General features: G+C 35.5%; 1 protein-coding gene across 1 annotated transcript in view; it reads right to left on the bottom strand.

Annotated features, from left to right (window-relative positions):
* CCSER2 (coiled-coil serine rich protein 2) overlaps positions 1-23,873 on the bottom strand; it is a 125,332-nt gene that overhangs the window by 86,315 nt on the left and 15,144 nt on the right. The window contains 3 exon segments of the mRNA XM_032491609.1: positions 8,847-9,049; positions 10,167-10,311; positions 10,313-11,623. Coding sequence (XP_032347500.1) covers positions 8,847-9,049; positions 10,167-10,311; positions 10,313-11,584 — 1,620 coding nt within the window. The 5' untranslated portion in view covers positions 11,585-11,623.

Genomic DNA, 23,873 nt, shown 5'->3' with positions numbered 1-23,873 from the left:
TTCAAGATATATGGTAAAACCTGAGGGAAGGGTGACATTAAACATCATAAAATGAGAATTTTACAAAGTAAGTGAAAAATTTTAAATATAATTCACATCAGTGGTCCTTTACTTATCCAGGTTCCTAATTTCACTTCAAATTGTAAGCAGGTTCTACCCTGGGACAGGTAGAAAGATGAGTAAGACACAGAAGTTCTTGCCTTCAAAAGTATCCCAGCGTAGGTGGAGAGGCCAATACAAAGTGGTACACCACAAGGCAAAACAAAGTGCTAAAACCAGGAGGAAGCAGTATGATTGGAAACAGAGAGGAGGGAGTGATCGTAACTCAAAAGAACGATTCACTGACTACTTACTAAGTCAGTATTAGTGCAAAAAAAAAAAAAAAAAAAGATGAAAAGCAGCAGTTTTCAATATCTAGCAGGAAGAAGACAAGCAGAAAACCAGGGTGTGCCTTACAAGTTCTCTGAGGTCTCATCATTGAACAGTTAACCCTTAGCAGGAGGGGAGAGAGCAACAGTCTGAATATAGCCTTAGAGGATGAATAAACATGACAGGCAGAGGAATCATGGAAGAGAGCATGCTAGGCTCTAAAGTACAGCACAGGCAAAGGCACAGCATGGGTGCATTTGGAGAAATAAAATCATGATAAATAATCTTTACGTGGAGATGCAGGTAAGGCCGAAGCAGAACGATAAAGGGTCCCTGAACACAAAGATTTAAAGCAATAGCAGCATGATCTCACCAGAGTTTAACAAAAATGGTTTTGACAGTGGTATGAAAGGCTGTTGAATGGGGTGGAAAACAGGAGATAATATATGTGAATACACTTCAAAAAGATTAAAGCATGCCCAGTCTCTCCCTTAAAGCAAAATAACCCAAGCTAAATTACATGACAGTAAGATCACGGATACAAAACTAGAGAATAATTAAAACTTCATCGGATCGCCTCTAAAATTCAACATACAACCAAATATGACAAATACAAACCAAATTTGATATTCTGATATTCCTCTGCTACATGTTTGGACTATAGGAAATTCCAAAAGTCAGTGCAAAAAAACCTAGGGGACTTCTATTCCCATATAAATTACTGCCCAGAATACTGCAACATTCAACATACACTTAATTCTCAAAAAAGTCTACCAGCGTCAGTCACCAAGGCAGAAACCCAAATCTAGCCAGTTGTTCCTTAATAAAACACAGGTAAAGAAATGTGTAATAAAATGTGTTAGCATCATGGGCATAACCACCTACTGGTATGTGAAAAGCACTCAAAGGAGAGGTTTTTGGTGTTTTGGTTTTTCAACCTCACGTTATAATCTAATTTAAAAACAGTTTAGAAACAAGCCTTTGCACTTAAAAAATTGCCTAGTGATCAAACAGGCACTGGTACTCAATTTTCAGACAGGGTAAAGGGAAGTATCAAGTAGATACACTTTGCCTGACATAAAATGGTACTCAGTAAGGAGAAGCTGCCATTATCCTTATTAATTGCCATTATTCATTTTCCTTAACGAGACTGTCTTCCAGTTGACCTTGGGTAGCTGAAAAGTTTCTACTAGAAAGTTCATTGTGGTAAAGTCCAGCACAATTAATAACTGGATATAAAATCTTGTAAAACTGCATATAGTTAAAACACTGAGGGTTAGAGGTGGAAAGAGAGGCAGAATGGGGAGAATGGAAATTCTCATTGGAATGGCAATTTCTTCAGAGGCTCAGCAAAAACAGTAACTTCTTTAGAATGTGATAATAGGTAGCCTAGGGTAGATGTTTCTTCTAAAAGTAGAAGACCCCAGAATCCGGGAGCGTCATTAACTTAATTGTTCCTTCTCCACTGCCTCTGTCAGTGACTGAATGAAGACAATTCTGAGGATATTTAACTTTAGCATCAACTGTCGTGTTTTCCTTTACCTGTACTCTGAATCCTGCCCCTTTCTCCCTCTGAGGGGCATTGCTTGAGCTTCAAGCTATATTTAAAGTGAAAAAGATTCTATTTAAATGATAAAGAGGCTAAACCTGCTTACTACGTGAAGGTAAGTCAAGGCTCATAAAACAGGAAAATAAAGCTAGACACAGGGATTACCCTGTTCAACTTTGCTTCTTTCGCTTTCTATAAAAATCCTTCCCCAAAATAAGAGCACTCCATGCGATGACTTAAAATTATCAGTCCCTAAATATTTTAGTGTTAGGAAATCAGTCATCATGACACCGTAACTCAACTCTTCTACAATGAGAAGCCTTATACTCGTCACAGCATTGTACCAAAGAAGATTCTGAGTATTGTTCACTGCTTATGACAGTGGGAAATGTTTTTGCCTAAAATTGTGCCCATAAAATATGATTCTGACAATATTTGCCAGCCAAAAAATGCTGTATTTCATCTTCAAAAAAGTTAAATACCAATTAAAAGTTTACTGAGTTTTAAAAAGTTCAGGGGAGGGGATAGTTCAGTGGTAGAGTGACTGCCTAGCATGCACAAGGTCCTGGGTTCAACCCCCAGTACCTCCACTTAAAAAATAAGTAAATAAATAAATCTAATTACCTCCTCCCCTAAAAAAAATATTTTTTAATAAATAAATAAGTAAAAAATAAACAGACTATTTTTAAATGCTCGGTTATCCTCAGTAGATATAAGGCTGAAAATCAAGAATACCAGACTAAGAGTGTAACAGTAAACTAGTTCCCAATCTATCAATATCAACTAACTCAACTCATGTGAAATTCACCCAGATCTGAAATAGGAGCTAGTAACTAGTCCATAGCTACTTTAAAGGATTATTACAAAAATAAAAAAAATGATGAATAAAGAGGAAACTTCAGATGGACTAAAGTCTTAAATGTAAAAAAACAAAAAATGAAAACAATGAGCTCTTGCTATATCCCTGGCATTAAGCATTTTACATGTATGACCTTATTTAATGCTCACAACAATCCCATGGGGTAATCTGAGATGATACTCAAAATACTCAGCAACCATTATCATACGGCTGTTACAACATTCAGGCATGTATTTTCCAATACCAGCCTTGGAGGTAGGTACTGTTACTATCTCCATTTTATTTTTAAAAAAGAAAAAGAAAGAAACAGAGAATCCAAAGATACACAGCTAGTACATGACAGAGAAGGGAGTTGTAATCTAGCTTTTCCCAGAGCCCTGCCTCTTAATCATTGTGCTATATTTTGCCTCTCAACATGGCTTAGAACTCATTGTTTTAAAGTAAGGCAGTTTAGAAGAAACTCACTGTTTTATTTACTACTGAGATGCTAATAAATGAATTATCTATTACATTAATAAAGCCTTCTCTTTAAGAGAACCCATGTATATATTATGGGAAAGAAAGGACTGAAAATCAATGCTCTAGTTTTCCATGTCAAGAATTTTGGAAAAGAAAAACGAAATTAAACTAAAAGAAAGTGGAAGGGAGGAAATACAGATATAAGCCAAAAATCAATAAAACAGAAAAAAGTAAACAATAGAGAAAAATCAGCAAATCCCAAATTTGGTTCTTTGAAATGAAGAAAAAGAGGCAACAGCAATTACCAATATCAGGAATAAAAAGGTGAGTTAGCACTATAAGACCATGAGGATTTAAAAAAATAGGATAATCCTGAACAACTTTCACCAACTTTCACCAACAAATGACACCTTAAATGAAATGGACAAATTCTCAAAAACCAACAAAAAAAGAAATAGACATAAGTTTTAATGGACCAATATCTATTTTAAAAACTAAATGTTATTAAAACCCTTTTCACAAAGAAATCTCCAGGTTCAAAAGGTTTCATTGGTGAATTCTTTTAAATATTTAAGGAAGAAGTCACGTCAATTGTATATAAAATAAACTCTTTCAAAGTGTTCAAAAAGGTAACATTTTTCAGCTCATTTATAAAGCCAATATAATCCTGATACCAAAAAATGACAATACTACCCCTCCCCCAAAAGAGGAAAATTATACAGCAATCATGCTTATGAACATAAATGCAAAAAACCTAAATAAATTATTAGGAGATCAAACTGACAGGCATTTAAAAGGATAATACATCACAACCAAATGCCAAGTGAATTTGTTCCAGAAATGGAAAGGTGGTTTAATATTTGAAAATCAAGAAATTCAATCTACCACACTGACAGAAAAATTAATAATAATTTGACCATTTCAATAGATGTAGAGAAAATATTTGGTAAAACTTAACATTCACTCAAAGCAAAAATTCAGCAAGTAAAGTAAAGGGGAACTTCCTTAATCTGATGAAAGACATCTACAATCTTGCCCTCAACACACACACACACAGAAATTTTAATGGTGAACTATTAAAACTTTACCGAAATTCTACATTCTCCATCCATTTCCTGAATCACCATTTCAATTCAACATTACGTTTGTTGGAGGTCCTAACCAGAACAAAAAAGATAGCGATGGGGGACAGAGTCTTTGCAAATGGAATCATTATATAGTATATGTAGAAATTCCAAAAGCATCCACAGGCAAATTATTAAAACAAATAAGTGAATTTACCAAGGTTTCTGAAAAACTGGTTCAAAATACAAAATCAAGTATACTTACATATAAAACAAAAACTTAGAAAATAAAACTTTTAAAGTACCATTTATAGCAACAAAATAAAATACCTATAAATAAGGCAAATATGTATAAAATTTTACAGAAAAGTATAAACATTAGCAATAAATACTTCTCAAAGTTCCAAATAAATGGAGAAACAGACCTAATTCATAAAATGAAAGACTCACTATAGTAAATGTCATTTCTCCCCCAAATTGATCTATAAATCCAATGCAATCCCATTCAAAATCCCTGCAGGTTCTTTGTAGAAATTGACAAATTCCTTCTAACATTTAAATAGATTACAAAAAGCCAACTAGAGAAACCCTGGAAAAGAACAAAGTTGTAAGATTTACACTACGAGCTGTCAATACTTATTTTAAAACTACAATAATTATCTTGTGTCAGTGCTACACTGCTTAAACAAAGAGACCAACGTACTAAAAGTGAGCCTATATATATATATATATATACACACACACACACAGTTACTGAATTATAACAAAGATAACCCTGCAATAGAGTGGGGAAAAGATGTTTCCAAAAAGAAAAAAAATTAATCTTGACCTCTGCCTGTGCACACCATGCACAAAAATGACTCCCAGATAGCTTGTAAATCTAAACATGAAAGGTTAAAAGACAAAGCTTTTAAAAATAAACATTGGAATACATCTTCATGACCTTAGGGTAGACAAAAAATTCTTACAGTTCAAAAAAGTATTAATAATAAAGGAAAAAATGGTAAATGGTTAACTTCTATTCTTCATAAGGTACTGTTAAGAGATGTAAAAGCAATCCACATATATAAACTGTATACACATACATGGGTATACGTATGTACATAAAAAAATTGATATCCAAATATAAGAAGGATTTTTACAAGTCAATTAAAAAATACATACAGACCAACAGAAGGCACTTCACAAAAGAGGGTATCCTAATGGCAAATAGTCAAGCAGTTATTACAAAACACAAGACAAAAATCTCAATGCAATACTACTATACCCCACCAGAAGAGCAAAACTACAAAAAGACAGACAACACCAGGTATAGACTAGGAAGTGGAATTTCTGGAAGGCTCACTTACTGCTAGCGGGAGTGTAAACTGGTTACAACCACTTTGGAAAACTAAAAGCATCTAGAGATACGGACATAAGTATAACCTGTAATCCAGGGATTCCTCTCCCACATATTTTACAAACAGAAATGCATAAATGTTCACCAAAAAACATAATGCAAAATCTTCAGAGTAGGAGCAATAGCCAAAAACCAGACACAACCTAAATGTCTATCAACAGTACGACAAAATAAATTGTAGTATATTCACACAATGGAATATTATGTAACAAAAAGAATGAGCAAACTACAACTAATAAATATGCACGTAACATTGATTGGAAGAAGCCAGACATAAACAGCACGTGTCTATAACTCTACTTATATTGAATTCAAGAATAGGCAAAACTAATCTATAACGACAGAAATCAGAACAGTAGTTGCACCTGGGGCAGGGTTGGGGCTGGGTAAGAGAATGACCAAAGAGCACAGGAAATATTGGGGTGAGATGAAAATACTCTATATCCTAAATGTGGCTGATTGTTAAACATTTTCAAAATTCCCTAGCTGTATACTAAAGACTTGTGCACTGTATTATATTTAAATGATACCTCAACAAACCACTGATAGTATTTAAACAAAACAAAACAAAAAATAGTCTTGATTCTAGACAAGTGCTATGCAAACTATTTGTTAGGGTCCGTGACAAGATAAGGAGCTTGTATCAGACTGTGTATCAAGACTACCGCTTTCTTCAAAGAGAAAGTCAGCTGAACTAAATAATGGGTTTGAACTACACTGTGTTTTAGCAGTAGACCTGGTTTACTAACACTCTAGTGAAAGCTCCTTATCTGGACCTGGACTGGAATGAGCACTGATGCAAGGAACAGCCATGGTGGCGCTGGTAGGGGGAGGACATGAGATCAGGAAATGACTCTGGTGAGAGGCAATGAAGAGACAAAGAAAAATGAGAATGTGCTAAAGTTCTTTTGGTGTTAAGTCAGATAAACTATTTTAGAAAAAAAAGAGAGAAAGAAGAAACAGAAAAAGACAATTTAAATAAAAATATAAGATGACAGAGTGAATTCCAAGTATATCAATAAATGCAAACAAAGAATTGAACTCACTGATTAAAAGAAAAAGACAAAGACAGATTGTACTGTTTTAAAATAATAATCTATTAGTTATATATTGGTAAGGTTGATAGTAACAGGTTGGAAAATATATTTAAAAAACTGGTAAAATTCTGAAAAAAAAAGAGGCCTTAAGACAAAAACCCTAATGAGGGTTAGAGAGGATAAACAGTGACTAAAAGTCCAATTCACCAAGGAAACAATTCTGAATAGCTACATATCTAACAACATTAACTTAAAATATAAAAAGCAGAAAATGATAGCATTTTAGAGCAAAAATGGTAAATCCATTATCATAGTATGTCTCAACACACTCTTTTCAACTTTTGCCATCAATTCTCCATCCTTTCTCAATTTTCCTCTTAGATCTGAACAGAATGACACTGTTTTGTTCCAAAGCACAGAAAGAACTTTTGTTGCTTCGCATTCAAAAAACACAAGCCAAATGGTCATGGAGGAACTTCATGTCTCTTAGAGACTAATGGTCAATCCAGGTGTGTACTGAAATCTTTTAGAAGTTATTTCATCATTTAAGTTACAGGAACAGCGAACTATCCAAAAAATATCAGGTACTGAGTGGCTTACTGCTGCCATCTGCTGGACACAATGCTCATTTCCACTTCAATCATACTCACTTAAAAAGTCCTAGGAAGAAAGCATGTAAGGCCCTAAAATGCAGTCTTTTATGAACTTCCTTTATCTAATGAGACAGAAATGCTGACTCTGAATTAAGTGTGTATCCTCTCCATGTTTGTGCAACTTAACAAGCCTCGGGTAACAATATTTGTATTTTCCAAGTCACAGGTTTATGAGTGCAGAAAATTACATCTTCTGATATCCATCTGTAATTTAATATACCCACAAAGACTACCAAACTTCCCATACTACTACTGTAAAATCGTATTTTATATACTGAGCAATAACAGGAAGTAACTTTAATCACATCGACTACACGTCACTCATATGGCATACAGTCCACATTACTTGCAATGTTTCTTAATATATGCATGTATAAATATGTGGTAAGTCTCATCCATATCTGGTTGCCTCATCTTCCAGGCACACAGTAAAATTACACTTCCTGCCCATTCAGTACGTAAGATCAGTTTGGGTCAATATGTTGTGAATAAAAGTGCCATATGCCACCTACAGGCCAAAGCCAGTAACTGTAGGTGTGAGATCCTCCACCACTCACTACCAGGGACAAGGGGCCTCAAAAGGAGTTGGTGAAGGCCCCAGCATCAAAGCAGCTTAGAACGCTGAAGGCTGTTGCCCTAGAGAGTTGTCCAGCTCCACCACAGACTTTTCAAGAGTAAAAAATAAGCTTTTATTGTGTTAAGCCACTAAGAGCTGGCACTGAGAATGCGACATCAGCACAGCCTCGACCAGGGATTCTCAACAGCAGCACTACTGACATCTTGGGCTGAGTGATTCTTTGTTGTAGGTGCTGTCTTGTGCATTACAGGACACAGGTAGCAACCCCAGTGTCTACTCATTAGTTGCCAGGCAGCACCCCTCAGTGTGACAACCAAAAATGTCTCCAGGCATTGCCTTCCCCTACTTTGAGAACCACTAGCCTAGCTAAATCTGAATGGTATAGTGCGTCTGTGTGGGTGTGGGTGTGGGTGCGTGTGCGTGTGTGTATGTGTGCGCATTTATCTATGTACAGTTGATCCTTGAACAACAGAGAGAGTTAGGGTACTGACCCCACCCAGAGCAGAAAATCTGCATGTAACTTACAGTCAGCCCTCCACACCTGCAGTCCCTCTGTATCCACAGCTCTGCATCCACACATTCAACCAACCACGGATCGTGTAGTGCTGCAGTATTTACTGAAAAAAATTCACATGAGTGGATCCACGCAGTTCAAACCCATGTTGTTCAAGGGTCAACTATATTAGAAATATGTGTATATGAAAATATGCTTTATTCAATATTAAGACCAAATGTTTCATAAGCCCTTAACAGATATGAACTCCCATTTTCTCAAACTAGGAGTTAATTCATAAACTTAAAAATTCCAATCAACTATCCCAAGTCTCTCAATAGGAAGGCAAACAAAACGTTCCAAAAGGGTATATAAATCCATACATACTATGCTGTTCATCTCGGAGGACTCATAGCTCCCAACTGGGTGGATATTTCCAATGGGCTCCAAGCCCTCTTCATCCCACATGTACGTCCCATCAGAGCTATCAGATGGAGAGAGTTCAAACGAAGAACCAGCTCTGTAATCTGTATCTGGTGAAACCAAGTTATTCCCAGATGTATGTTTTGAACATTCACTCCTGTCTTCAACTGATTTTTTAAGAGACAGAAAAAAAAAAAAAGGTTATTAATTCACAAAAATATAATTATTTCTCAGGTTCAGAAAATACAAGCTCTAATAATCTGTTATGTTACATAGAGCAAAAAGTAGGCCAAAAAAAGCCTACGTAACTAGTATTTTCTAAATCGAGACAAAAAAAGTCAAGACACAAAATCTTAAAAATAACCTGTTTCCCAATAGACATAAAGAAAATTCAGAGCCATCTTTCACTTCTATCATATTTCTAGAAATGTAAGCCTCATATTCTTTTAATATTTCCTAAGATATTTATTTTTAAGGACTGCTCAGGAAACTCCTCACTCTGTGTATTATCATTTAACTGTTGCCTCCTTATAAGGAAATAACTTGCTCCAGCAGTCACTCCTAACTAGAAGACTTTCCCACAGTAAAGAGTTCATGCATGTCTTTGGGGAGGGCCTGCCTAGTCCTTTGACCAGACTACTTGCCCACAGTCAATCCCTCAGTTTGTTCTTTTCTCAGGCTAGATATGCACACACATTTTTTCCCAGCATTTAGCACCAGGATAACCAAGTATAAGAGGAAATGTGTAGCAGGTGTTATATCACTTTCCTCAAATAAAAAAATAACTAAAGCTCCTCTGAACGTATAACTAGTAAGTTTGCTAAGCAAAAAATCTATGTCTTCCTTCAAATAAAATGAGCATTGCCTAAGATTAAAAAAATTAATTAGATTGGACATAAAAGTTCATTTACCCTTTGGTACAGCTTTATTCTTAACAAATAGCAGTGAAGGGAGGAGATGCTTTAAAATGGCTTGCTATTGACTGGAGGAAGCAGAAAAAAACAATTTTGAAGCAGGTAGGATGTGTATGATAGTCAAAGAAGAACAAAAGTAAGATACTTTAGGGAAGACTGTTTTTATAGATATTGTTTTAGAGTGAAAAACAGGAACGAAAGTCACAAGGAAGGCAAACATTGCCCCATTCCAATTTTATCTAGATCCATCCCTCCAGGAAACTGTTAGTATCTTGGAATCAATCAAAAGAGAATCCTAAGTGTAAATTCAGTTATATTATCTCGGAGGAGAGCAAAAAAAAAAAAAAGAATTTAGGACATTAATATTTACCAGAGACACTTATATCAATCCATTCATCAGTTTTACTGAAGGATTTTTCATTTTCCTTGGGGGTATCAAATATGTCCTTTGGTGGTACAGTTTCATGCTTTTCTTCTTTGAGAGAAATTTCTTCTGGAGTTATTCTAGTTCTGCTTGGAGTCTTCTATGTCTATAAAATCATCACTAAAGTCTTCACTTAAATCATTTTTATCAGAAGATGACAGAGAAGACAAGGAAATGTCATCCACATCATCACTCAAGTATCTAATTTTAGCATCGTGCTTCATGGTCTGGTCATTTTCTGTTCTATAATTAGCATTTTCAATTCGTTCTTGGTTTTTTTCAGTAGCTCTGTCATTAGCCACAAGGGCAGCATCTTCCTCTATACACACGTCAGCAGGTGAATTTTTATTGCCATCAACTGTGATAGTCCCAGAAAATGGAGGTCGGCTTGATTTCAGTAGAGAGGGATGAATCATTCTATAACCCAAAGTGGAAGTTACACCCGGACCATTCGGTAAAGCCAGCTTCTTTCCACCAGCAGCATAAGGCCTATTAATCCCATACCCTAAATGTTCGTTCCCATTGAGTACTTCTGACGGCCGGGAATTTCTGGTTAGCATACTTGACCTCAGAGGCACTCTAATGGGTAGTTGTTGGCTCTGATAAGGCTTTGTAAGATCTGCAGCTCTATTGAAGGAATGTGATCTGGTTATAGATGAAGGTGGAAGGAATGAATTCTGAATGGAATGTGAAAAACTTTGTGACCTTACCATTTTTTCACAAGCAAGAGATTTAATATTGTCTAGGGATTGTGCTAAGCTTTCTCCAGAACTGTCGCGGGTGGCACAGGAGTTTGCTCTAGGCCTTTGGATGCTACCAGCTGACCGGTTTCCATAAAAGCCATTCAACTGTGACTTTGGAGCACTGACCGAAGCATATGAAGTCCTTCCTAATAATGTGCCTTTGGTGAATTTACCCAAATTAGATGGTCCAGACAAAGACTTCTGGTTTAACTCCTCTGTAGATGACACAAACATAGTGGGTGGCTTTACTAACTTTGATGTGAGTAAAGAAATACTTTTCAGACCTCCCTTTATCCCATTTCTATCAAACATTCCTTGAGCAGGTGCATGTTTCTCAGGATCAGTTACGCTATCATGTGAACTCTGAGTACTGCTAGGCTCTTCGGGACTTTGCGCACTGAACTGGTATTTATTTGCCGTTCTCCAATTAAATGAATGGGATGACGAACAATCAGTGCCATTACTTTTGATGTAACTTTTGGCGTTGCTACTCTTGGAAGTTCCCAATAAATTAACAGGTTTCCCATTTGGCATTGGCTGCAGTGTACTTCTCACAGATTTTGCTCCATACTTTGGCAACTTGGAACCCAAAAAAGTCTTGATTTGTGTTTTTTCTTCCATGAGCTATAAGGTGCATTTGTTCTTAAAATTTGACAGAATCTGAGGAGACAAAAAAGTAGATTAAACATTCCTAAATAAGGATAATTACATGGATTATTGCACAATATGAATGCATATTCTTACATAATTAAATGCACCAAAGCCCATAAGCTACTCATGATTCCTATAGAACTCAATAAATACTGAATGCACGAATTAACAACTTTATGTTAGAAGAAAACAAAGAACATTTTTGTAAGCACTTTTATAACCTTGGGCTATGAATGATGATAGCAAAATCAAGAAATAATAAAATTAGACTACCAAATCTGTATTAAAAAAACTTCTATAGCACATCTTCCAATTTCCAATCCAAATTATTTTTTCACTTTGGGTAATATTATCTCCTTTAAAAATAAAAGCTTTTGATTTGTTGTTGTTGTTGTTGTTTTTAAAGCACACATGAGCTTATAAAAACTGGGATACATTTTAAAACTTTCATTTTTAAATTTATGAGAAGGATGTAGGTAAAGAACAGAACAGCACCAAAAAGAGTCTTTTGGTATTAAGAGCTGACATTATCAGCTGTCATTTTAAGCAACTACCTCAAAAGAATTTCTACCCAGCAATATAAACATGCACTACAGTTAGTGCCAGGGTAAGAAGTACAGTGAGTTAATAAACATTGATTAGTCCATTAATCTAACCTCTCAATTTTATTTTAGAGACAATAAAAAACAACAAACACAAAAAGATTCAACAAACAAACGAGAGCATAAAACTAGAAACCAATGTCTTCTGTTTGAGTAACTACTTAATAAATTATATCACATGATGAGATTACAAAGATGAGATAAAAACATTAAAATGTCCTAGTATTAACAGGAATATAATACGGTCACTACACGCTCACTGCAGTTATACAAAAATTTTGTAAGACCACACACAAGAGCAAAATTCAAATAAAAGAAAAACGCATGCCTTGGGGTCGTTGATTTTTTTAGATATATATATAGAGAGATCTTAAAACATCGTCTTTAATTTGTTGGTTTTGTTTTTTTAATTTAAAAAAATCGATTTCAAGTCGTCCCTGATCTTAAGAATTAGAGGCTTTCTAGAATGCATACATTATTAATTATGTCTGACGTAAACATTCAGAAAACCATACAGACTTTCAAGTAAAGACAGTGGAGTGAAACAGAATTACAGAACTTCCTACCCCAATAACTAATAAAAAGGACAGAATATACACACACTTGTGTGTGTGAGTGTGTAATTTTTCAGCCTAAAAATTTTTCCGTCAAACAAGAAGATGCTTAAACTAAGAACCTCTAAATTTTACAAAGTAGTGGCCAGAAAAAGATTCTGTGCAGTGTGGTCTGGCTCCTAGTCTGATTATACTGCCTAGAAGCAGTAATGAGAAAAATTTGGTGAGTTAATAAAAGGTGAAAAACTTAATAAATATTTTCCAGTTTGGAAAGAAATACCCGATGTGGCATGCCCTAGAAAAGCCCAGAATACCTTTAGCCCAGAAGCTTTGAAACGTCAGCTGAGGCAGTGTGGCCACCAGAGTCTGTCGACTTCCAAGGTACTCTTCTGAGTTGAGGGAAGGGTCTGAAACCTCTAGAAATGTTACACCCTCCGCAGGATGGAATAGGGCCAGTACAGGACACTTAACAAAATCTAAGGAGACGGGAGAGCCTGGGGCCCCAGGAGAGCTCTCCTGCCAATGCCACCTTACACCCTTCAACTACAGAGAAGCAGACAGAGAATAACACACACCGCCCAAAGGGTGTATTGAGGGGGTGCAGTCAAAGGAGGAGACAAAGTCACGGCTAAGCTGGGAAAGGTGTCAAGGAGAATTCACCCACGTTAGGGCAGATACAGAGTCCTGACTTCGCCATCCAAGTCAAGAGGGTGAAAGGAGAGAGACAAATAATGACTACAGCACACAGAAGAAGAACCTTGTCTGAAAGAAAACGTAACACAAGAAAATAAGGGAATCCCCAGTGAATTCTCTGTAACAGAACAACCTAGTAAAAACATACATTTAAAATCAAAAGCTCAAAGATTAAAAGACAAAACAGGTACATCGAAAAGAAAAGTTATGGAGCTAAGGAAATCAATCAGGAAGAACAATGAATCTGAAAAAAAGCAAGAAAAAGAACCAAAGACTGAAAACAAATAAATGGCAAAGGGGAAAATCTAAGACAACCTAAGTATTGAGGAGAAAAAAGGACAAAGATACCAAGGCAATTAGATAAAATATGTAGGACAGAGACTGAAAGATAATTAGTATTCCTGAAGCAGAATAACTAAGCAAACAGAAGAGAAAAAGCAGGCAGACATAATAGAAAATATCCCTAAAAGAAAGGTGGAAAAAAAAAATCTACAGAAGGGAAAGAAAAATACACTAAACCATAGGTCCAAATACATATCCAAATTAAACTAATAAAATATCAAGGATAAAGAAATAATTCTTCAGGAATACAGACTGAAAAAAATTTACTTTGTAAAGAAAATGTTAAGACTTTTGAATAAACAAAAAAGATCCTTCCAATGAAATGCTGCAGCCTCTAGAGATAATTAAAACCTATAGGAATTGTCATTGGGCTATTTTACAATTCTGTAAAGATGGAGGTTAACATGTAGAAAACTAATGGGAAAGCAAACAATTCTTGTCTACAGACAATACAAATCAATTCTGCCCATTTCAGTTGGCTTCCACCATGGCGGAAGAAGTCAGTTTTGCATCCATCTGCAAATTCACTTCAATATTCCTGATCAGTAAATGTACCTGTTCTTTACGTTCTCCTTTGAACCAGCTATAACATACCTCTGACTCCCTCATTAATAATAAGATAAATAAAATCTTCAATATGTGTTCATTTTATAATGAAATGGGGGTTATGATTTAATTCTCTTCTAAAGCTTATTCCTTAATAGTTTTGGAAGTTGCACCAAGATACTCACCTGACACAGCTAGGTAATTTCTTTGCCAGAACAGCACACCTCATGGGTATATTTTTTCTTGTCTCCCAGAAGTGAATTAAGAGCAATAGAACTTTGCTAATTTTGCTTCCTACTTTAACTTTCCACTTTGTAAATTTTGTTTTGTTTTTGTTTCAGTTTATTTGCAGTAAATAAGTTATTCCCCATTGGTGACAATAATGATAGAGAATTTGATTTTATGGACTGCCATTCAGTGATCTGTAAACAAATTAATGGTATACACATATCTACTCTGTGTTGGGTGAGAGAAAAAGGAGAATCTGTTTCATTAGTTATTTGTTCATTTAGCTCTCTTGTTTACCTATCTTGAGCTCAAATCAATTGAGAATTTCACGCCAACTAGGAAGGAGAATAGCTCTTTGGTGTCTGGAAAGATCAAAGTTCGGGTTTCTGAATTGACTCTGCAGCCAGGGTGAAATTGTAGTATTAGAAAAGATAAGCTCTCTCAGTGTCTATAAGGCTATATGTCTATTAATTTAAAAAGGTCTTTACCTCTCATTGTGAGTACATAATGCTTTCCTACTCAGAAAGGGTATTAATAAATTGGATTATACATCTCTAAAAGCAGCTCCGTTCTGACTGGCTTATAGAGATAAAAATGCACTATTTATATAAACTGAACATTACCAAAATTCTGAGAAAACAATGAAACTGATATTCTAATATTTTACATGTGTTATACTTTTTAAAATTATTCTTATAGAAATTAACTCAGAAAGGTTTTAAGAGCCAAGTTCATAAAATTAATACGGTAAATGGCGAACAAAACTAGTTAATAAAATATGTTTATCTTTTGCTTCTTTTACCAGTTAAGTATAAGCATACATTTCAATTCCACTAGAGTAACTTTGTAAAATGTATATAGGCTTATTGATCAAATAAGCCAATATTACTCATACACCATGTTTCAGATTATGAAAATGTAAAACTGTATTCAAACTGAATGATTATTCTGACAAATTTTTTATTTCAACAGTAATTATGCTTTATATAGTATACCAGCTTACAGATAACTTCAAAGAACTTTAAGGCAATTGAAAACCTTAGACTAATATTAAACTGAATTAATTAACAGATAATCATTGGCTTGCTAGATCATTCCTAAGTAAGATAGAATACTAAAATTTTGATTACTATGCAAAGTTTCAAGTTTATATGCTTTTGCTTTTTGTTATTGTATACTACAGAAAGACAACCTTCAGGACAAGTAAATGAACATGTTCATTTTTGCTACTTCAAGATCTTGTACACTGGATCCCATTTTTATAAAGTAACATGGTAGGTAGGTAGGTAGAAAGAAGAGAGAAAGAGAGACAGAGAAAGAAAAGAAAGAAAGAAAGAAAGAAGAAAGAAGAAAGAAGGAAGGAAGGAAGGAAAGGAAGGAAGGAAGGAAGGAAGGAAGGAAGAAGGAAGAAAAGAAAGAAAGAAAGAAAGAAAGAAAGAAAGAAAGAAAGAAAGAAAGAAAGAAAGAAAGAAAGAAAGAAAAAGAAGAAAGAAAGAAAGAAAGAAAGAAGAAAGAAAAGAAAGAAAGAAAGAAAGAAGAAGAAGGAAGGAAGGAAAAAAAAAAAGAGAAAGAAAGAAAAGAAAGAAAGAAAGAAAGAAGAAAGAAAGAAAGAAGAGAAAAAAGAGAAAAAGAGAAAGAGAGAAAGAAAGAGAGAAAGAGAAAGAAGAGAGAAAGAAAGAAAGAAAAGAGAAAGAAAGAGAGAAAGAAAGAAAAAGATTACACAGAGATGTGTGTGCACCTGTATATTTAACAAACTGTTAATGGTGATTACCATTAGGGAAGTGAGAATTAGGTGAAGGGAAGACTTCTTTTCACCTTTAAATAATTACTGTTTAAATATTTTAAATATGCTCATACAATTGCTTTTTAAAAAGTTTTAACGAAAAAACTGCATTTAAAAAAAATTTATTCAGTATCAAACAAGACTCTTAACAAAGGCTCAATCTAGCCAAAAAATTATTTAAAATTCTGTTAAATATTATATAAAATATACTTAAAAAACATAAAAATGGATGTTTGGGGAAAAAAGGATTTTTTTTAGTCAATAGACATTATTTTTTCATAAATTACCATTTAAATTTCTCGACTTCAATCTCAATTTAATGTTTCACTTATCAATTTTATTGTTAAAATTTTATTAAATTCACCATTTCCATTCCATAATTCTAGTTCTTACCCTCACCATCTCTTTCTGCATTACTACAAAGGCTTGCTATGTTATCAAGATTCTGACCCCACTTCTAGTCAAACTGTCAACAGCCACTCTCAAAGCACAGATCTGATCATGTCATTCTACGATTAAAAACCATGCGTAGCCTACGAACAATAAAATAAAACCCAAAATCCACTGCACAGAGATCAAGCTTCTCTATTCGTTTCTACCCTATCACTGCAGAGTTACTATACATTCAAGCCAAGATACACTGTCATTCCCCAAAATCCATCCTGTAGTTTCTACTTCCTATGCTTTTGCTAAAGCTGTAAGGACTACCTTGAAGGTCCTACCCTCAAAATCCAAAATCACTACACTCACAAATCTTCCCAGCTAAAATTAATCTTGCATCCTTCTCTATTCCCTTCATACCAATAATACAGGTAATCTGTCTTACAATCGTGTGCATGTCTATTTGACCCATAAGAAAGTATGAGAGCATAAACTGAAGCCCATATACTTTGGGGCCTGATAGGACCACGAATATGATAGACTCTCAACTTTCAAGTAAATTCATAATCTCTTAGTGCAAATTAATTTAGTAAATAGTAAGTCAAGCCTGAAAAGTAATTGCATTCTGGCCTGTGATTAATTGTTAGTAGCTGCCTTGAGCAATATGTTGGGAAGGATTCTGAGGTGCAATCTAGACTCTGCAGAAAAGAACCACGACCAAACAGCAATACCTGCCACAACAGCTTATCCACGCCAGATGACTGCCACCCCCATTTTCTGATAATGACCTTTACCGCAAAACTCCACACCTACAAATACTTTCAGGATGACCCTAAGAAAGCTGGTAATGATATTAGATGTAAGGGTCATTCTGCAAATCACTAAATAACACGTATCGAAGATTCTGCCCTCTGGTGAGTCAGTCTGTGAGTCAGAAGGGCTTTAACATTTTCCTGCCAGCCACAAGTAAAACGGAACATTCTGTTCTTTCACTTCTTTGTACTTCTACCTGACTGTCTAAAATGAGAGTAATATATGTTATCTCCCAAGAACATCTTAAGTATTAATAACTCAGAGGCACAAGATATGCCCAGAAGAAAGACAGTGTTACTACCAAGTGTTTGGGGTTCTATCACTTGGGGGAAAAAAATTAGAATATGAATGCACTATTTCCTATCAAGAATATTTATTGATTTCTAAATGCACAAATAATTGCAACATAAATGATATCTATCATGTTGGACTGTGGCCTTAAGACTAAGCTATTCTGACAGCTCAACTGCAAAGTTTCCAAATCTGCTTATATGATGAATATTGTTACTTCATTTGTTGATGAGCTGCCTTTTGTCTTTAAATATTCATGAAAATGTTCTCCTACATTTGCTTATTGCTTTGAAATGAAATGAAACAGACATTGTGAGTCTGCTTCATTTTAGTAGTTACGCTGTCTTTGATGCACTTTACCTGATATGCACTCGGTTAAGCAATTAAAAAATGCAGTCATAACAACTTGAAAAAGTAGATGTTGGCTACATCATCTAATGATATAATCTCTGAAATACTTCAACATTGTCTGTGAGCTTTAATTTAACGCTGAACTAAGAATAATACCTGGTACAGGGCTTAGAAATGCCTGAGATTTTCTAAGTTACCTTCTGTAAGAATAATTTTTTTTAAATAAAGCACATTTAAAGTATGGTGGTTCACTTTTGAAAGAACTTTCAAAACTACTTACAAATGCCTTTTTTAAAAAATTGTAAATCAAAATGTTTTGTCTGAAAAGGAATCTACAATAGGATAAGAAAGGAAAAGGCGCAAATATTAGTAGGCACTTACATGACTGGTACCATGCTTACCACTTTATCCTTGTTAATTGTTTAATCTTCCTAACATTATAAGGTGGTAGATTTCATCCCACTTTAAACAGATAAACCAGGATTCAGAAGGGCTAAAATACTTGTTCAATGTCGATACCGAGCAGGACCCTGTTGGCGCCACCCACCCCCAACCCCATCCTTGCCTCTTGTTTATAGAAAAGCTGAAGTCTCCCAGGCCTCCCTGAGTCACAGAAGAGCAGGCTCAAGCCGTTGATTAGGACAAGCCTGCAGGCACCGGGGCATGGCAAGGACTCTGACTACCTATCTCAGAGATTAACTGAGATAATTCCTTCATTTCCCTTTAAAACAGTCATGGCTGAACAGAATCTTTGGAGATAGTTTATGGTGGGGGTGGGGGAGATGCTGGGTCTACCAGACTGCAGGCATTTTGATTAAAAGCAATTTTCCTTTTTGTTACCAAATCTGTTGCCCCCAGGATCATACCCTTGCCCCTCCCTCAAACAGAAACCAATTACTCTTATCTAAGTCTCAGGGGGCAGCTACAGACAGAAACAAGACTGGTTAGAACCTATGGAGCCCAAGATGGTGGAGTATTTGACTTCCAGGGGATCTCAGGCTTCATCATACACTCAATGTAATGTATTAACATGCTAAATGACACACCCACCAGTACCATGACAGCTGACGATAACCGGAAAAGCCTGTACAAGGACTGAAAAGCTCAAAGGAGGACTGACTGGCTCTGTCACACCAGGTAGGAGGACATGATGGCAAAAGCCTCCCATAAAAATCCACAGGTCGTAGCTGCCCTTACTGGCCATCTTGGCTGCGGCTCCCCACACAAGTGCCTTTTCCTCACTTGAGAACTTTACTTCCTTCTCCCTGCTAGAGTACTTTCCTTCCTTTTCCTCCTTTGAGAAATAAAAGCAGTTTTCACTCTGTCCCTCTGCCTCAGCTGTGAATTCTTTCCAGCTGGCAGGCAAGGACCCACACTTTGGTGGGCCTCCTAATTTAAGGGTCTTGCTATCTGCCAATAATGTCACAAGTTCATAAACTATTGAAGAGAATTCAGGTTCAAGTCTACCTCATTTTGGGATCCATGAAGACTGTCCTCCTGACAAAGTAATGAAATATTCTGAGAGGTTTACTGATAGCTAGGGACAAGAGTGAAGGAAGGAACTGGATAGCTAAGGTTCGAAAAGAAGACTGAAGAATCTAGGTATTGATTAAAGAAGTTTTTGCAGAGGAACAAGTAAAAACTTTCACTTTTTCAACCTCCTTTCATATTCATTACTTTATCATCTGAGCAACCACCCACTTACATTCTTTTTTTAGTTTTTCAAATAGCTTTTTAGAAAATATGAATTGCATGCATTTTAGGGATTTTTACATAGGCATAAATTCACCAGAGTCCAAGAGCAATGAACTGAACAACAATGCTGATGACTACATGCCCCTATCAGTCATTTGTAAAGATAACTACATCTTTTTTTTTTTTTTTTTTTTTTTTACTTTATGTTACTCAAGCACTTCTCCCATATCCCCTTCTCCCATGTTTTTTCTGGCTGTCATCTGTGTCAAGCTGATTCAAAGGCTTGATTATAGCAATTAAATAAGCAAAATGACACCTTCAAAAGTAAAGATTTAGGGGAAAGGGTATATAGCTCAGTGGTAGAGTGCATGCATGCATGAGGTCCTGGATTCAGTCTACAGTACCTCCATTAAAATAAATAGGTAAATAAATAAACCTAATTACCTCCCCCAAACCAAAACCAAACATAAATAAAAGTAAAACTTTAAAACAATACAACTTCATTCCAGATTCTTCATGGTTTTAGAGTGCACACCAAGCTCAACACAAACCCTATTATTGGATCAAGCTGACCTTTTTTGTCCTCTAGCCACTCATGCAGACAGGGACCAAAGTAACTTGTGAAAGATGGGCTCATAATCACTTTGGGGTTTAAGAACATTAAATGATATTATTAACCATAGATTGAATGTATATTACTTTCTGAAATTTTGAGGGACAAGGACAGTACTAGCAGGTAAAGAGGAACCAGAAGCTCCCCTGTCAAACCATAAACGCTCTCTCTCCAAATTTTATTATTTAATTCAGGTAAAACTCAATAACTCCATAGGGCTCTCAAATGAATGGGGACTCCTATTTCTTGTCAACACGCCAGAAAGTGCTCCTCAGACCACTCCAGATTTATATGCTCCCTTCACTGGAGACTAAGTTCTTTGAGAATACAAACTATGTCTTTCACTCACCTGTTTCCTCACTGGACATGGGCTGGCACATAATTGGCATTTTACGAATGTAGGTTGAAAGCAAGAACAGCATATCCCTTAACAGTGACTTTCTGAGAATTTTGTTAGTTTTACCTCAAATCTACAATATAAACATTTATACATATAAAGCATTAACACGGCCAGGCACAAAATAGGCAGTATATTTTAACTAGTATCTGAGGTCCTACAGAACTGGCTTATAAGCTTCTGTTTATGAGCTCCTATTTTCCTAGGTAGAAAGGTACCCAAGTTTATGACGATTTTTTCCCAGCCTTCCACAAACCACACTGGGTAAGCCCAATGAAGGAGCCAATCTCTTTCCTGATGGCTTCCTTCTTGCTTAAAAATTTATTCTAATTTGGAATCTCAATGCCACATCCATGACACCTAACTCTTCAGTTGTTTTTTTTTAAGGAACTAAAACTTTTGGCATAAAACTAAATTACAAAAGAAATAGGACATAACACAATGAGTCTGCCTGATTGTGCTCTTTAAATGCTGGCTCTTTGTGTGATTTAATTACAAAGTATTTTAGATAATTACTCTGCAACTTTTAACGGAACTAGGACACCCGTACTTCAACATTTTTAAAAAGCAAAAAAATCCTCAAACTAGTTAATGGTATTCAATCAATCCTAAGAGGTACTGACACTGAGAATCTCCTTGATTTGACAAAAATCAAAGTGATTAAAGTTAGATACAATGTTTGCATCTGTAAATTGATCATGATGTAAGGCATGAGGACAATTTAATATAAGAGCAATCTTACTGTTCTTAGGACTAACACAATCCAACTTGTTCCTCTGAGGGAAGCCCCACCTAATTCACTGCACACCTCTACCTCAGATTACTACACCTTTTTACTAAGGCATCTATGAGACAAGATCCTAAAATAAAACAAGGTAAGATACAATGCCTGCTAGGAGAAGTTTATGATCTGGCAAAAGTAGTCATGTTTTCATTGTGGTAATGACTTAGAATACATTAATTCAGTCATCAAATATTTATTGAAAGCCTTTTTGAAGACATCTATTAAAAGATTTATTACAAATCAGGCTCTGTGCTAGAGGCTGTGGATACAACAGACACTCCAATACAGAGGAAAAGACACAGAGACAAGGAGAGGACAGTGAAGTACTGTAGTTGCTATAGAAAAGTATGGGGTAGCACATGTGGGCACAAATAACAATGGCTTAATTGGGAAAAGGGGGTTTCATAAATAGCTTCATAGAGGAGGCAGTGCTTGAGCTGGGTCTCAAATGATGAATGGCAAATAACAATAAAGAAGCTGCATGTGAGAAGCAATACAGCCTAAGTAAAGAGCATAAACAAAAGCACAGAATCAGTACAGCACAGTCAGGAAATTGTTATTAATTAAACAAGGACAGTGAACAGGTTCGAAGAGAAAAATATGCGAAAACTTACTTATTCATGGAGCACAAATCACAAAATCTGTTTCTTCTTCTGTAAGTGTAAAAAGTTGTGTAGAATAGATGAGAGAAAAATGTCTAAGAATTATTCAAAGTAACAGTAAAGTCAATTTCAATGAAAAACCCAAGGAATAATCTATTTTTTGAAGAAATTAATACTTCAGGAAAACTTTTACAAGAACGTGAGGGAAAGGATTGGGGGGATGAAAACAGAAAGCTGAAAAAGATGCTCAATTTAACTCTAATAAGAGATAAAAATGTAGCCAGAGGGGAAGAAGACAATTACCAGAGCCTTCTGAAGAACCGAGAATAAATATACAAATTGCAGCTTTTCTCAAGAATATCACAGTAAGAAAAAAAATTCACTCTTTAACAATGAATTATAATATGGATAGGAACTGTATCTTAAAATAACCCTCTATGCAAACATAGCTAAGGCCAAGAAAATGGGACACTGAATGTGAATGAGACAACTACTACAACCAAAAAAGAACGTAAGTCAACGAAGCTACTTCTCACCACCTAAAGAAATTAGAAGTGGATAAGAAATCAACAGAGGAAAGTGAAGAGCAAGCTCTAAACAAGAAGATGACATAACAGTACTGCAAGTAGAACTATCTGATTCAGATGACGCAGAGAGAAGTTTTGAAAAGCAGTTTGGGGAAGAAATCTTAAGTGCAAAGGGAGATACTGAACTGGAAGCCAGTCAGTTTCATCATCAAAAGGAAGTTAAGGAACAAATAAGGAAAAATGAAACTATAAAATGACAGCTGGGAAATTTTCAATGAGACAAGAGGACAGATGAAGGAAGACTGGTATTTTTGTAGAGGTAGGAGGTGAAGTTCAGGGAAATCTAAAACTTACTATAGAACAAATAGAAAGCAGAGATGTTGGAAATACATGTGGGCATTGACTATCCGAAAAGGAAAAATACCAAGTGGAAATTCTGATTGATGTAACTGAGAAATCAAAACCCAAACTGTCTACAGGTGAAAAAGAGTGATGTGATTTGGGGTAAATTACAAAATAATACTGGAATGGACCACCATAAGGAAGAACGCCAGCAAAAGAGGATAAAAGTTGCAGATAACCTCAAAAGGCTTTGTCTGAATTCTATAATCAAACTGTCGATGAACGATTAAGGTAGCTTAAAGATTGTAAAACAGTGACACACTCAGTCTCTTCATGTGGAGTGATTTCATCTGCGTGTAGTAATGGTCTCGTCAGATCAAAGGAACAAAGCGAATCACATTCAGTGGACTTAGGGACAGAGTTAAGAAAATTGTCTGCAATATTTTTTAAAACCTGAAATGGTACTACAAAACATAACTATTTTATGTAAACATTTCTGGTTTTGTAAGTGTCTCATACAAGGAAAACCACTGTAGAACCTAAGATGGGTACAGGTTTAGCAGTTTTTATAATGTTCAGTTGGATTTTTAAAATTAATTTTGCAACATTTCACAGAGTCACTGTATAGTATACTTTGGAAATTAGATTTATTGTAGTAATATCGTAAAGAAGTTGTTTCCTACTTAACAATGCATCAATACCCTTGCTACCCAGA

The sequence above is a fragment of the Camelus ferus genome, chromosome 11 (genome assembly GCF_009834535.1).
Source record: "Camelus ferus isolate YT-003-E chromosome 11, BCGSAC_Cfer_1.0, whole genome shotgun sequence".
In the NCBI taxonomy this organism is placed as follows: Eukaryota; Metazoa; Chordata; class Mammalia; order Artiodactyla; family Camelidae; genus Camelus; species Camelus ferus.
This window is presented reverse-complemented; position numbering and strand designations above follow the sequence as displayed.